Source organism: Ornithorhynchus anatinus, chromosome X5, assembly GCF_004115215.2.
Source record: "Ornithorhynchus anatinus isolate Pmale09 chromosome X5, mOrnAna1.pri.v4, whole genome shotgun sequence".
NCBI classification, from domain to species: Eukaryota; Metazoa; Chordata; class Mammalia; order Monotremata; family Ornithorhynchidae; genus Ornithorhynchus; species Ornithorhynchus anatinus.
In genome coordinates this window covers 52,236,999-52,249,331 of record NC_041753.1, presented here as the reverse complement: position 1 = coordinate 52,249,331, position 12,333 = coordinate 52,236,999, and the positions used below count along the sequence as shown (strand labels likewise).

Below are 12,333 nucleotides of genomic sequence, written 5' to 3'. Positions count from 1 at the left end.
ATGTGGATGAACTAATATGCTTGAAAATGACAGCGCTAATGGAGAGAGAAGTCCACTTGGTCATCCATCACGTGAACAGTGCATGTGATTCCCCTGTGAACACCTCGTGATGTCCTTGTGCCACACTTGTGAACAACTCATGCCACACTTGTGAGATCCTTGTGGACACCTCATGGGATCCTTTGCACCACGCTTGTGATGTCCTTGTGATATCCAAGTGAACACCTTGTGAGGTCCTTGTGCCACACTTGTGAGATCCTTGTGAACACCTCATGAATCCTTGTACCACGCTTGTGATGTCATTGTGAACTCCTGGTGAGGCACTTGTGATGTTCTGGTGAACTCCTGGTGAGCCACCTGTGGTGTTCCTATGAACCACTTGTGAACTCCTGACCTATACCTGTCGGATGTTCTTTTGAACTCCTAGTGCGGGTCTTGTGAACAACTAGTGAACATCTGGTGAGCATCTGGTGAGCTCCTGGTGATGTTCGTGTGCGCTCCTAATGATGTGCTTTTGAGCCCCTCCTGATGAACAGCTTGTGTCCCACTTGTGATCTTCTTGTGAACAACTCGTGATGTCCTTGCAAGCCCCACGTGCCTCAGAGAAGATCAGAGGACAGGGGGCAGGGGCGGAACTGGAGGGAATGAGGAGCAAAGGGAAAGTTGGGGGGGGCTCAGTCTGGGAAGGCCTCCTGGAGGTGGTGAGCTCTCAGTAGGGCTTTGAAGCAGAGGCAGAGAGTCAGTTTGGTGGATGTGAGGAGGGAGGGCATTCCAGGACAGCAGGAGGACATGGGCCGGGGGTCGACTGCGGGACAGGCACGAACAGGGGTCTGTGAGGAGGTGAGCGGCAGAAGGAGCCTGGGGAGAGAATTAAATGTCCGGAACAATCGGCGGGGGTGACGGGCATGAGTGTCAATGAGGGAAGAAAAGTAGTTTTGCCTGGGAGAGAGAGGGCAGAGTTAAGGCCGGAAAGGATAAACTTGAAATGTATAAGGTCGGCTTGGTTCTTGGACCTTCTCCAGCAGGGAGCTCTAGCAGCTCGAGCATAAGAGCAAAGGAGGCAGACAGAGACACACCCCAGGGTACCACCATCGTGTACCCAGTTTGATTATTGTTTGACACCTTCCCCCATAGTACAATCATCCAATCATCTATATCATTTGACACCTTACCCCGCATATTTACCTGAACAGGCTAGATATTCTGGGTTGAGGAAGTAAATCTCTCCTTCCCTCTACCTGTCTGCATTGAGATGAACCAATTAACTCTGAATGGATCTTGGAGGAAACTCTGCCTGCAATTTATGTCAGATTTCTAAGGTGTTGAAAGCCTCTGAGCAGATAAACAAAGAAGTTCTTGAACTAGAAAGCAACTTAATTTAGAAATGGGTGATGAAGCAGTTGAGGTAAATGCATCTTCTCTGGAGCACCTCCCTGAACTTTGAAAATGCAACACTACGTTGTAAGATGCCCATACAGATGAATGCATAGCTATGGTTTTTCAATCTTGGGTCTGAAAAGCTTTGCATCAGTTTTCAATTTATGTGGGTGAACTAATATGGTTGAAAATGACAGCGCTAATGGAGAAGTCCACTTGGTCATCCATCACGTGAACAGTGCATGTGATGTCCCCGTGAACATCTCGTGATGCCCTTGTGCCACGCTTGTGAACAACTTATCCCACACTTGTGATATCCTTTGCACCACACTTGTGATGCCCTTGTGATATTCTAGTGAACACTTTGTGAGGTCCTTGTGCCACGCTTGTGAGATCCTTGTGAACAACTCGAGTCCTTGTACCACGCATGTGATGCCATTATGAACCACTTGTGATTTCATTGTGAACTCCTGGTGAACCACTTGTGGTCTTCTTGTGAACCACTTGTGAACTCTCAACATACACCTTGGGGATGTTCTTGTGAGCAACTGATGAACATCTGGTGAATGTTTGCTGAGTTCCTGGTGATGTTCTTGTGAACAACTTGTGATGTTCGTGTGAACATCGTGTGCACGTGTGAACATCGTGTGAACATATTGTGCCACACTTTGAACACCACGTGTCACACTAGTGATCTGCTCGTGCCACGATTGTGAACACCACGTGATGTCCCCGTGAACACAGCGTCATGCCCGCGTGCCGAGCATGTGATCACCGCGTGTTGGCCCCGTGACAAACACGTGATTACGACGGCACGGTCCGTGGCTGAACATGTGATCGTCGCGTGCCAAACACGTGATCACGGCGGGATGGTCCGTGCCACCCACGTGATCCCAGCGTGCGGAGCCGGTGACCTCCATGTGCTAACCACGTGATGCCAGCGCATCAGTCCCGTGTAGGCCACGCGACCGCCCGCTTATATCCCTGGTCTGCCCACCTCGGATTTGTGTGTATGTGGATTCATTCATTGTGCCGTTCCTCCCTGTGAATATTCTTATATTTGTCGTCCCCACTACGGTCCGTCCCGCTCCCCCCCTCACCCCCCTTCCCTCTTGTCTCTTCCTCTAAATTCCTAACTGTGCTCTAAGAACATACTCAGAACTTTTTACCCATTAATTGAATCAAACCTCTTTGAACCTCTGTTTAGCCTGAAACCAATTGCTTTAATAACAAATTCCCTCCCCTTCTTTTCAGCCCGGGGTTTATTGATTAAGTATCAAAATAGCCTCGCTCCCCCTCCCCCCGCCTTTCGTCCCGTCTCCTTGTTTTGTGGGCGACCGGATGATTGCCCCTCGAAGGGCAGGGCGCGCCCCCCCGGCCCTGTTCTCCGAGTGGCCGTCTCGGCTCCGGGACCGTGAGCCGAGGGAGGGGACGGAGCCCACGTAGGAAGAGGTTTGGGCTGTGTAGGCCCAGAGCCACGAGCCAAGGGGTAGCTCAGGCCACCGGGCTGCCAGTCGAAATGCCTGCTTCACTCCTCTAATGTCAGCCTACGCACTCTATCCCAATCTGCCGATCCCTTGTCTAGCATGCTCTCTTTCTCTTCCCATGTTGGAATGAGACATCTAAGTAGCCGGCTGCTTTTCTGTTGGGTTTTTTTTTTTCAGTAACCCATTCTCTGGAAAATTTTAATACGAGGGAAACCGACAAGACGGGGTGCATTGGAAATGACCCTCTTAGGAATCTTTAGTGGGGGTACATGGTCAAAGACTGCAACCAGAAACTGTTTGCTCCTACTTCTCTACTCTCTGCACGTGGCCACGCTTCTTCTGATGTGAGATTTTACCAGACCACGATGACCGCATTTTATGAGAATGAGTGTACTGGCTTTTTTGAAACCCCCGGCATTTTATGAAGAGTTCAGAAACGTTCATTTCCTTTCTCTTGAGCAATCCCCCATTCAGAAAAAGCCCACGAAATTTCAACAGCCTGAAATTACCACGGTTCGTCTAGAACGGCTCATCTCAGGAAGTGTTTTTCAAGCAGCAGCACCGACCGAGTCTCGTTATAGCACACGGTCCCAAAAATGCTTGGGGATTTCCTTAAGATCTGTAAAATTCCAGCATCAGGGATTGACCTTTTACAATGATTTTACACATTCGATACGTATAAACGCAACACCACGTCTACACCGGTGGCCTGCAGATACAGGTCACACGTAAGACGTGAGGTCGTGCGATATTTTCCTGCCGTGGTAATATGAAAGATTATGGCAATTTCTGAAATGCTCTTAGAAGGTCACATTATCGAAGGCTTAGCCCAGCAGGGGAAGAGAGAAACAAAGTGAAGAAAGCTAGTACATCATCGGTTAATGTCATCGTCGGATATCTTTAGGGCGAATGTACAGTCAGGTCTCTGAAAGACTTGTGCAGTCACAGAAATGTTGTGGTGACCTATTTTTGACATCAGCTGCTCTAGAACAGTGCAGTCACAACTCACTAGTGGTATCGATGCGATTTCTTAGCCCACCAGCCAGTACTTGATCAAAATATCTTGAGGAAAACACTGTAGTATTTGCAGTAAGGGATGATAAACATGAGCTGCTTATTTGCTTTAAATAACTACTTAGTCTCTTTAATGTAAAAAAAGGTGTTTCCTATTCAAGGTTGCTTTGCACAGTTCTTTAATATAAAGACATTTTTTATGGTTGACATTTGCTTTGTCCGTGTAAGAATGATTCTCCATTCCAGGTCTATCATTCGTTTCCCCTCTCACTGAAATATACAGTCCATTGGAGTGGTAACCTCAAACAAGTTTAAGAGTACTACCGTAAGTTGGCCTTTGGAAAAAGGAAAAACAAAGGAAAAGTTTTTTAAAAAAACCAAATTCAAGAGTGGAACAGTTAATTTGGATTTGGTTGATGAAGCTTACAGCCAAGAAGAATAAATATTGATAAGCTCAACTGTGGTGTACATAAATAGTCCGATAGACTGTGCAGATAGTAGAAATTAGTGAAAAGCAAACGCAGGCTTATGTAGTGCTTTGATATGCCTTCCATTTGACTGATTTATTTTCTTGAATCTTTCATGATAGAAAAACCATTCATCTTTTCACAGTACTAACGGGTGAACGGGGGGAAGGGGGGAGGGAAGAAGGAAAATTACAGATCAGTGGCTTTTTCTTCCCGATAGCAGGTCTGGTAAAAGGTTTCAATGGGAGGAATGACCGAATCGTGAAGCTCAGTAAAAGAGCTGGTATCCTCAGCTGGAGGAATGGGGAATAAGAGAGCTCTGTCATAAATCACACCGCGTTCCCTCTCTCTCCTCCGCTCCCTCACCGCCGTTCCTCCCTTCCCTCCTTGTCCCTTGTGCCGTCCCCTCCCCCTTATTTGTGTCCCTTTACTCTGCACACACTGTAGCACTTTTCCTTTTCATGCTATGATCTTAAGCTACAGTGACATGTTTTGACAGAACACCAAGCCTCCAAGAGGGTGCTTGAATGGAGCTGAAGACATGCAGAAGGGCTCCTGGCCAGTTCAGCTGCCATCCAGACCCTTAAAAAGAAACAGGCTCAGAGGGACCTGAGAGAGTCTCTGTCTCTGGAGAGAGTCTTTTGTTCTTTTGTTGCTGTTTTTTTAATGGTTTGTTGAGCCCTAACTATGTCACTATAGTAAGTTTTGGTGTAGATACAAGGTCTTCAGGTTGGACACAGTCCCTATCCTGCATAGGGCTCACAGACTTAATCCCCATTTTATAGAAGAGGTAACTGAAGTACAGAGAAGTGAAGTGACTTGCTCGTGGTCACACAGCAGACAAGTGGCCGAGCCGGGATTAGAGCCCAGGTCCTCTGACTTCTCAGGCCTGGACTTTTTCCACTAAGGCCCCGCTGCTTCCTGATTTCAAGGTTGAAATCATTGGCTCAAACAAGGATTTGGGATGATCAGTCTTCAAGTTCTCCCCGCAATTCTGTCTCCCATTAGCCGGATAATCGTAAATTGGCAGTACCACTTTCTCGTCTGATGTCTTGATCTTTATTGATTTCCTTCCACTCAATCTAGGTATGCTCCGGAATCTCTGACAGAGAGCAAGTTTTCCGTAGCCTCAGATGTCTGGAGTTTTGGAGTGGTTCTGTATGAACTCTTCACATATATTGAGAAAAGCAAAAGTCCTCCAGCGGTCAGTGTGCCATTTTTATCTATCGATCTCGCGGTTGGGGGTAGGGGGGGGGTTGGGGAGGGAAGTGGGAAAGCCAGGTCATCTGGAAAATAAGCCGTAATCCATTATGAAGCCTTTGAAACTTGTTGGATTTTTTTTCAGTGGTACAAAGTCCATTTATACCAAAAAAAAAGTTGGTTCACTTGTGCTCATTAATCAAAGAAGAGAAGCTGTGGATATGTTCTTTGAGAATGAGAGAAGCAGCATGGCTCAGTGGAAAGATCACGGGTTTGGGAGTCAGAGGTCACGGGTTCTACTCCCGGATCTGCCATTTGTCAGCTATGTGACTTTGGGCGAGTCACTTAGCTTCTCTGTGCCTCAGTTCTCTCATCTGTAAAATGGGGATTAAGACTATGAGCCTCACAAGTGACAAGCTGATTACCTTGTATCCCCCTCCCCCCACCAAGCCCCCAGCGCATAGAACAGTGCTTGGCACATCGTAAGCACTTAACAAATATGATATTTGTATTCATAAGTGATGCTACTGACAGTGAGATATACCTGTGGAACTCACGAAGAGGACATAGAAAGATTGGGAGATATTCATAGAGGTAGCAAACACTCAGTGGTATTCTTGGAGCATCTACTGGGTACAGAACACTTGGGAGAGCCCAACTCTAGAGCAGTCAATCGGTAGCATTTACTGCGTGCTTACTGTGTGCAGAGCACTGTTCTAAGAGCTTAGACACAATTATAGATGAATCCAGGTTTCTTGGCTGGCCCATAGTAATAATGATCATCATAATAATGGTATTGGTTCAGCGCTTACTATGTGCCAAGCGCTGTTCTAAGCGCTGGGGGAGATACAAGGTCGTCAGATTGTCCCACGTGGGGCTCCCAGTCTTAAACCCCATTGTACAGACGAGGGAACTGAGGCACAGAGAAGTGAAGTTTCTTGCCCAAGGTCATGCAGCAGACAAGTAGCGGAGCTGGGATTAGAACCCACGTCCTTTGACTCCCAAGCCCGTGCTCCTTCCACTAAGCCATGCTGCTTCTCTAATAACGATGGTATTTGTTAAGCGTTTACTATGTGCCAAGCAATGTTCTAAGCGCTGGGGTAGATACAATAGTCATAATAATAATAATAATAATGGTGGTATTTGTTAAGCGCTTACTATGTGCAAAGCACTGTTCTAAGCTCTGGGGGGATACAAAGTGATCAGGTTGTCCCACGTGGGGCTCACAGTCTTAATCCCCATTTTACAGATGAGGTAACTGAGGCCCAGAGAAGTGAAGTGACTTGCCCAAAGTCACACAGCCAAGTGGCGGAGTCGGGATTAGAACTCACGACCTCTGACTCCCAGTGTCGTGCTCTTTCCACTAAACCACGCCGCTTTACAGTGCAACAGAGTCAGTAGGCACGTCGCCTGCCCACAATGAGCTTACAGTCTAGAGGGGGAGGCAGACAGGAATATGAGTAAATCATTCCAGCGCTTAGAACAGAGCCTGGTGCATAGTAAGCGCTTAACAAGTCCCATAATTATTATTATTTCTGATATATATTTTATAGATACGTACATAAGTGCTGTGGGGCCATGGGTGGGACGAATACCAAATACCCCAGGGTCACAGATCCAAGTGCAGAGATGGCACAGAAGGGAGAGGGAGGCCGGGGAAAGGATTCAATCGGACAAGGCCCTTTGGAGAAGAGGTGACTTTAATAAGGCTTTGAAGGTTGGGGGAGAGTGGTGGTCTGGCATATATGGGGGGGGGGGGAGTTCCGCCGCACAAACCAGTAAGACCTGGCAACCGAGAGCTACGTAGAGAGGTATAAATGGGGAAAAACAGATTTAAAATGTCCTAGAGACAGAATCAAGAGTGGAGGCTCGGTGACGGTGAGTGGTTTGATGAGTGGAAGACCAAATGGGTGGGTAATGGGGGATAATCCTGATTTTTAAAAACATGATTTTTTTCACGGGTTTTAGCTGCTATATAATAATAGATGGTTTTAGTAAGTGGAGGGCTAGTCAGGCACGAAAGCTTCAGGGAGGATCATGTGAATGTCCGAAGGAAGGGAGAAAGGGCTGGGGAAAGGGGAGGAAATAAAATTGGGAGGAGAGAGGAGAAAGAGTTTGGTAGAGTGGAACTTTTTAGCTAGTTCTGGATTGTTTTTCTATTTTCCTCCCAGTGTTATTAAAGTAGTAGGACCATCTTTCAATGCCCTAATCCCATGATGTGCCCAGACCCTGTTTCTTTTCCTTCGCTCATATCCCCTCACCCACCTTTTTCCCACTTCCCATCTGCACTTCCAGATTTCCTCTCTCTTTCTCTCTCAGCGCTCCCAGATGCCATACCCTCTCCAGAGTTCCAGGGCCCTTTCCTTTCCCCCTTCACCTCCCAACTCTCCAGACCCCTTTCCTTTTTCCACCTCCGGTCACTCTGGGATGCCGTTCCCTCCCTCCTTCTGCCAGCTCTCCCAATACCCAGTTCCCTGTTGGGATGCGCATCTGTTGATCTGTGTGTGTGTCTGTGTCAGAGACTGAATATGTCTACGTTTTACACCAGTGCAGAGAATGGGTTATTTAGCTCGTTGTGGGAAGAGAGTGTGTCTGTCACATTATTGTGTTGTACTCTCCCAAGCGTTTAGTATTGTGCTCTGCACCCAGTAAATATGATTGAATTGATTGATTGCTCCCACAGGAATAATTTTCACCATGAATGGATTGACATCGGGCTTTGAAAACTCTGATGAACAATCCCAGGAAATTAAATGATTACATTACTGTATCGGGACTTTGTATATAAACAAGAGCCCGTAAGAGACTTATGCAGAGAGTTGTTGTTTTTTCAGGAATTCATGCGAATGATTGGCAATGACAAACAAGGACAGATGATTGTATTCCATTTGATAGAACTTTTGAAGAATAACGGACGGCTTCCAAGACCAGAGGGCTGTCCCGATGCGGTAATAAGAATATTTGGTCTCTGTTATCGTAAATGTTTATAGCAAGTATATATCCCAAAGTAAAGAATCCCAACTCTGTGACATGCAATTAGCTGAACATTTTTAGGGAATTAGGAGTGGGAAACTGAGGCACGGGAAGGGTGTCAGCTGCTCTAAAGGGCAAAGCAATCCAGGGAATACCTAATCCTCAGTCTCCCACCCACATGAACAAGATGCACTCTGACGGGCATAATTCTGATTTCTTTTCTGTTTCCCCAGATTTATTCTATAATGACGGAGTGCTGGAACAACAACCTAAGCCAGCGCCCCTCCTTCAGGGAGCTCACTGTTCGAGTGGATCGCATCCGGGACAACATGGGTGGATGAGAGAGCTGGAGTTCACGATAGGTTCCCATTAGACTTCAAAATCGAGCTTTCTCCTTCAGGTTGCTCTGGATTATTCTCCTGCCCATTTTACTGGTGGATAGACAAAGACATGTCAAAGTATCTCATCAGAACCTGCAAGCTTTGGTGAATCTCTGCTTGTTTTCACCCAGGGAGTCATCCTTTACGAGAAGATGCCAGTAAACCCTTAAATAGTACCAGGAATTCTTTCTGTAAGCCAGGTAGTGAAACCAGTTCTGTGTGTGGTCACTTAGCGTCACCATCATTTGCCTTCTGAGGCAAAGTAAAAAAAGTGGTGATGAGTAAACCGTCGGTCGATCAAAAAAGACATTTCATTCAGTTTTTTGGCCGCGAAGAAGATGCATAGAATATATTTGTACAGTCTTTTCTCACGGTGAATGTATGATGACTTGGCATCTGGGAAAATGTTTTGCACAAGGGCTTGTGTTCATGAATATCGTTTTACAGTTTTTCCACTGCTGATCCACAAAGATGCCACTGCAGAATGGCATGAAGATGCTTAGAAAATGTACTAAGTAAATTTCAGTGGGCTTCTTCAACGGCACCACTGGTCAGTAATAGAAACAGGTGTATACGTAGAGCTTTTTGTTTCATGTACTATAAATATTTTACTAGGGAAAGGGAACAAATGTCTAGCTTTATTTGTACAGCTGATTTCCCCACCCCTGAAGAATCCCTTTTGAAATGGAACAAGCATTCAGAGATATAGCACAATCTATTTTCCTACTCGCTTTTCATGTATCTTTTTGGGTGGAAGTGTTCATTAAGTGGCATTCCCACGACAGCATCTTCACCCTTCTTCACCCTGAAAAGTAGTCATGTTTTAGGATTTTTGAAAATAAGGACAGGCCAACAGTTGTCCTTCAGATAGATATTAGCCTCCACACTCTTCCTTCATCCCCGGAGACCCGTGGCCAACAATTCAACCACATAAGAAAAATGTTAGCTTTCTAATTCATACCATGTAAGCCTCCTTGCTTTGCTCTTCAGAGATATTGTAGGTTAGAAAGACATTAGCAAGTTCAATGCTTGGTCAGCTATAGTTTTCCTAAGGTTGATTTAGTTTAAGAGTGGAAAAAAATCACTTTGTCTAACCTCCTAGTTAATTCTGTGTGCATTGCTTAACAGGAAATTGGAGCAATTGCCAGCCCCCACCTTTAAGAGTAACAGAATTCATAATGCAAACCTTCTGGGAAAATTGAGGCAAGCGTAGATGAAGAATTTCACCATAGATCAAGTTCGAACTTGATACTCCCATTTTGCCAGTAAGTTGCAAGTTTAGGTGTTACTGTATTCTGGATCGTGTACCTCGTTGACATTTTCGCCTCATGTGCTCAAGTTTAAACTATTTAATCCGTATCTTGAAGATCTATCTCAGTGGCACAAGCTGGTTTTTATGATGTACTTTTGTTTAAGCCAAGTCCCATTATTACTTGTTTGAGTTCTGCTCTGGAATCGATTTGAAATCTCAGTGTATAGTAACCTTTGGGAGTCTAGAGAAGGCATTTTTTTACCAAAAAAAAAAAAAAGAAGAAGAAAATAGCTTTATAGCATTAAGACAGCATTTGACAGCTGAACGAATGAATGTGGAAATAACCCAAAATGGCAATGTACTTTGGTGCAGTAGTAAAGTAGATCCCAATTGATATTTAAAAAGCGAAACTTGGTTGTTTTTTATGTTAAGAAAAAATCTCAGGGATATATATGCGTCATGCAATTAAGAAATCTTCCATACTGCTAGTTTTTCAAGAGAGAGATGTACGCCCTTATTATGTTATAGGATCGTTTGATGGATTTCATACTCGGTACTAACACAAGTGGGTGAAAAGTCTTGTGAAGGTCTGTATCGTTTTGTTTTATGCTTTTTAAAAAACAAGGATATTTGCTGGTATTCTTTTCTTTTTTTTTTTTTAACTTTTTTAATGCCTTGCGTCTTAGTGATAGGTAAAGAATCCCAAGCAAATTCCCTTCATTTTACTGAATTGTGGATGAGTGACTCTGGAATTTCAAAGTGAAGTTATTTTTTGATTGAGGGTTTATGTTTTGCATTTCAGTTCAAACCATGCATGGAAAAACACTGTAGTTATTTAACTGGTTGTTCTCAAGGTACTTGTAGTGACTCTACTGTTCTTATTAATGCCAGTTACCTTCAGATCAGTACAATATAGAAATGAAGTTTTGTTAGAATCTCAGCAGTAGTTCTCTGTATATGCTGTGGTATTTTTTTTTACTTGTTTAGAAGTCTTTGCATTAAGAGGCAGACTAATTCCTTTCCTCTGTTGGTATTTGCTTTGGAAAAAAAAAATCACCTTTACATGTTATTTATATATGCTACCTAAAGCATTGTGATCTGTGGTGAAAAAGTGCCCTCCCTCACATACACGACCGCTGCTGTGAAGTTACGTGGAATTTTTTTTTCACCGCTACTACTTTTCAGGTATTTTAAAATTATTTTAATAGTACGGTGCACACTGCGAGCACCTAAAAATTCACAACAGCATTTCTCTCCGGTATCGTACTGGTCTGTGATTTCTTGATCCCCGGTGTGCTGTTTCTTCCCAAACTTGTTCTTAAACCTCTTCTAAAGAGCTGCAGAGGTCATGTAGGAAGAATACCGATGTGAGTGGCCATCTCAAGGTCACCTACCTAAGAAAGCGGGGAAACCCACTTGCTGGTTTCTGTATGGACAAATGGAAGAATCTAAGGAACGCTTCCCTAGTTCTCTGACACCAACTACTCTATTGTCTCCGTGAACATTGCTGTATCAACATAGTCCAAAGTATTAAAATAATTTTAAAATGTGAAAGTTTCCTCGAATTTTTTAGAGTAGACTTATAAAGTTCTCACCTTTGCTTTAATAAATGAATCCAAGAAAGTCGTTGCAGTGGGTATGAAGCAGCATGGCCTAGTGGAAAGAGCACAGGCCTGGAAGCCAGAGGTCCTGGGTTCTAATTCCGTCTTCTCCATTTGCCTGCTGTGTGACCTGGGACAAGGTACTCAACTTCTCTGTGCTTCAGTGACCCCCATCTGGCGAATGGGGATTCAGTACCTGGTCTCCCTCCTACTTAGACTGTGAGCCCCATGAGGGACAGGGACTCAGACCGACCGGATTAACTTATATCTACCGCAGTGCGTTTGGGCAAGTCACGTAACGTCTCCGTGCCTCAGTTACCTCATCTGTAAAATGGGGATTGAGACTGGGAGCCCCACATGGGGCAGGGATGGGGTCCCACCTGATTTGCTTGTATCCACCCCAGCACTTAGTACCGTGCCTGGCACGTAGTGCCTACCGCAGTGCACGGAACAGTGCTTGACTCATGGTAAGTGCTTAATTACTATAATTATTATTATTCGAACATTCCACCTGGCACCATGCTTGTGCTAGTGATTTGGGCTTCCTGCCCTTCTCCTCTATCAGTTCCCTCATTTGTTTAG

The 12,333-nt window shown here is 44.9% G+C and overlaps 1 protein-coding gene across 12 annotated transcripts in view; it reads left to right on the top strand.

Moving 5' to 3' along the window:
* Window positions 1–11,704, top strand: part of JAK2 (Janus kinase 2) — a 176,188-nt gene extending 164,484 nt beyond the window's left edge. For all 12 annotated transcript variants that reach the window (XM_029056389.1, XM_029056386.1, XM_029056385.2 and 9 more), the window contains 3 exons: window positions 5,432–5,549; window positions 8,380–8,493; window positions 8,752–11,704. In XM_029056389.1, coding sequence (XP_028912222.1) covers window positions 5,432–5,549; window positions 8,380–8,493; window positions 8,752–8,859 — 340 coding nt within the window. In that variant the 3' untranslated portion in view covers window positions 8,860–11,704. The remainder of the gene's footprint in view (window positions 1–5,431; window positions 5,550–8,379; window positions 8,494–8,751) is intronic.
* The last annotated feature ends 629 nt before the right edge of the window (window positions 11,705–12,333 follow it).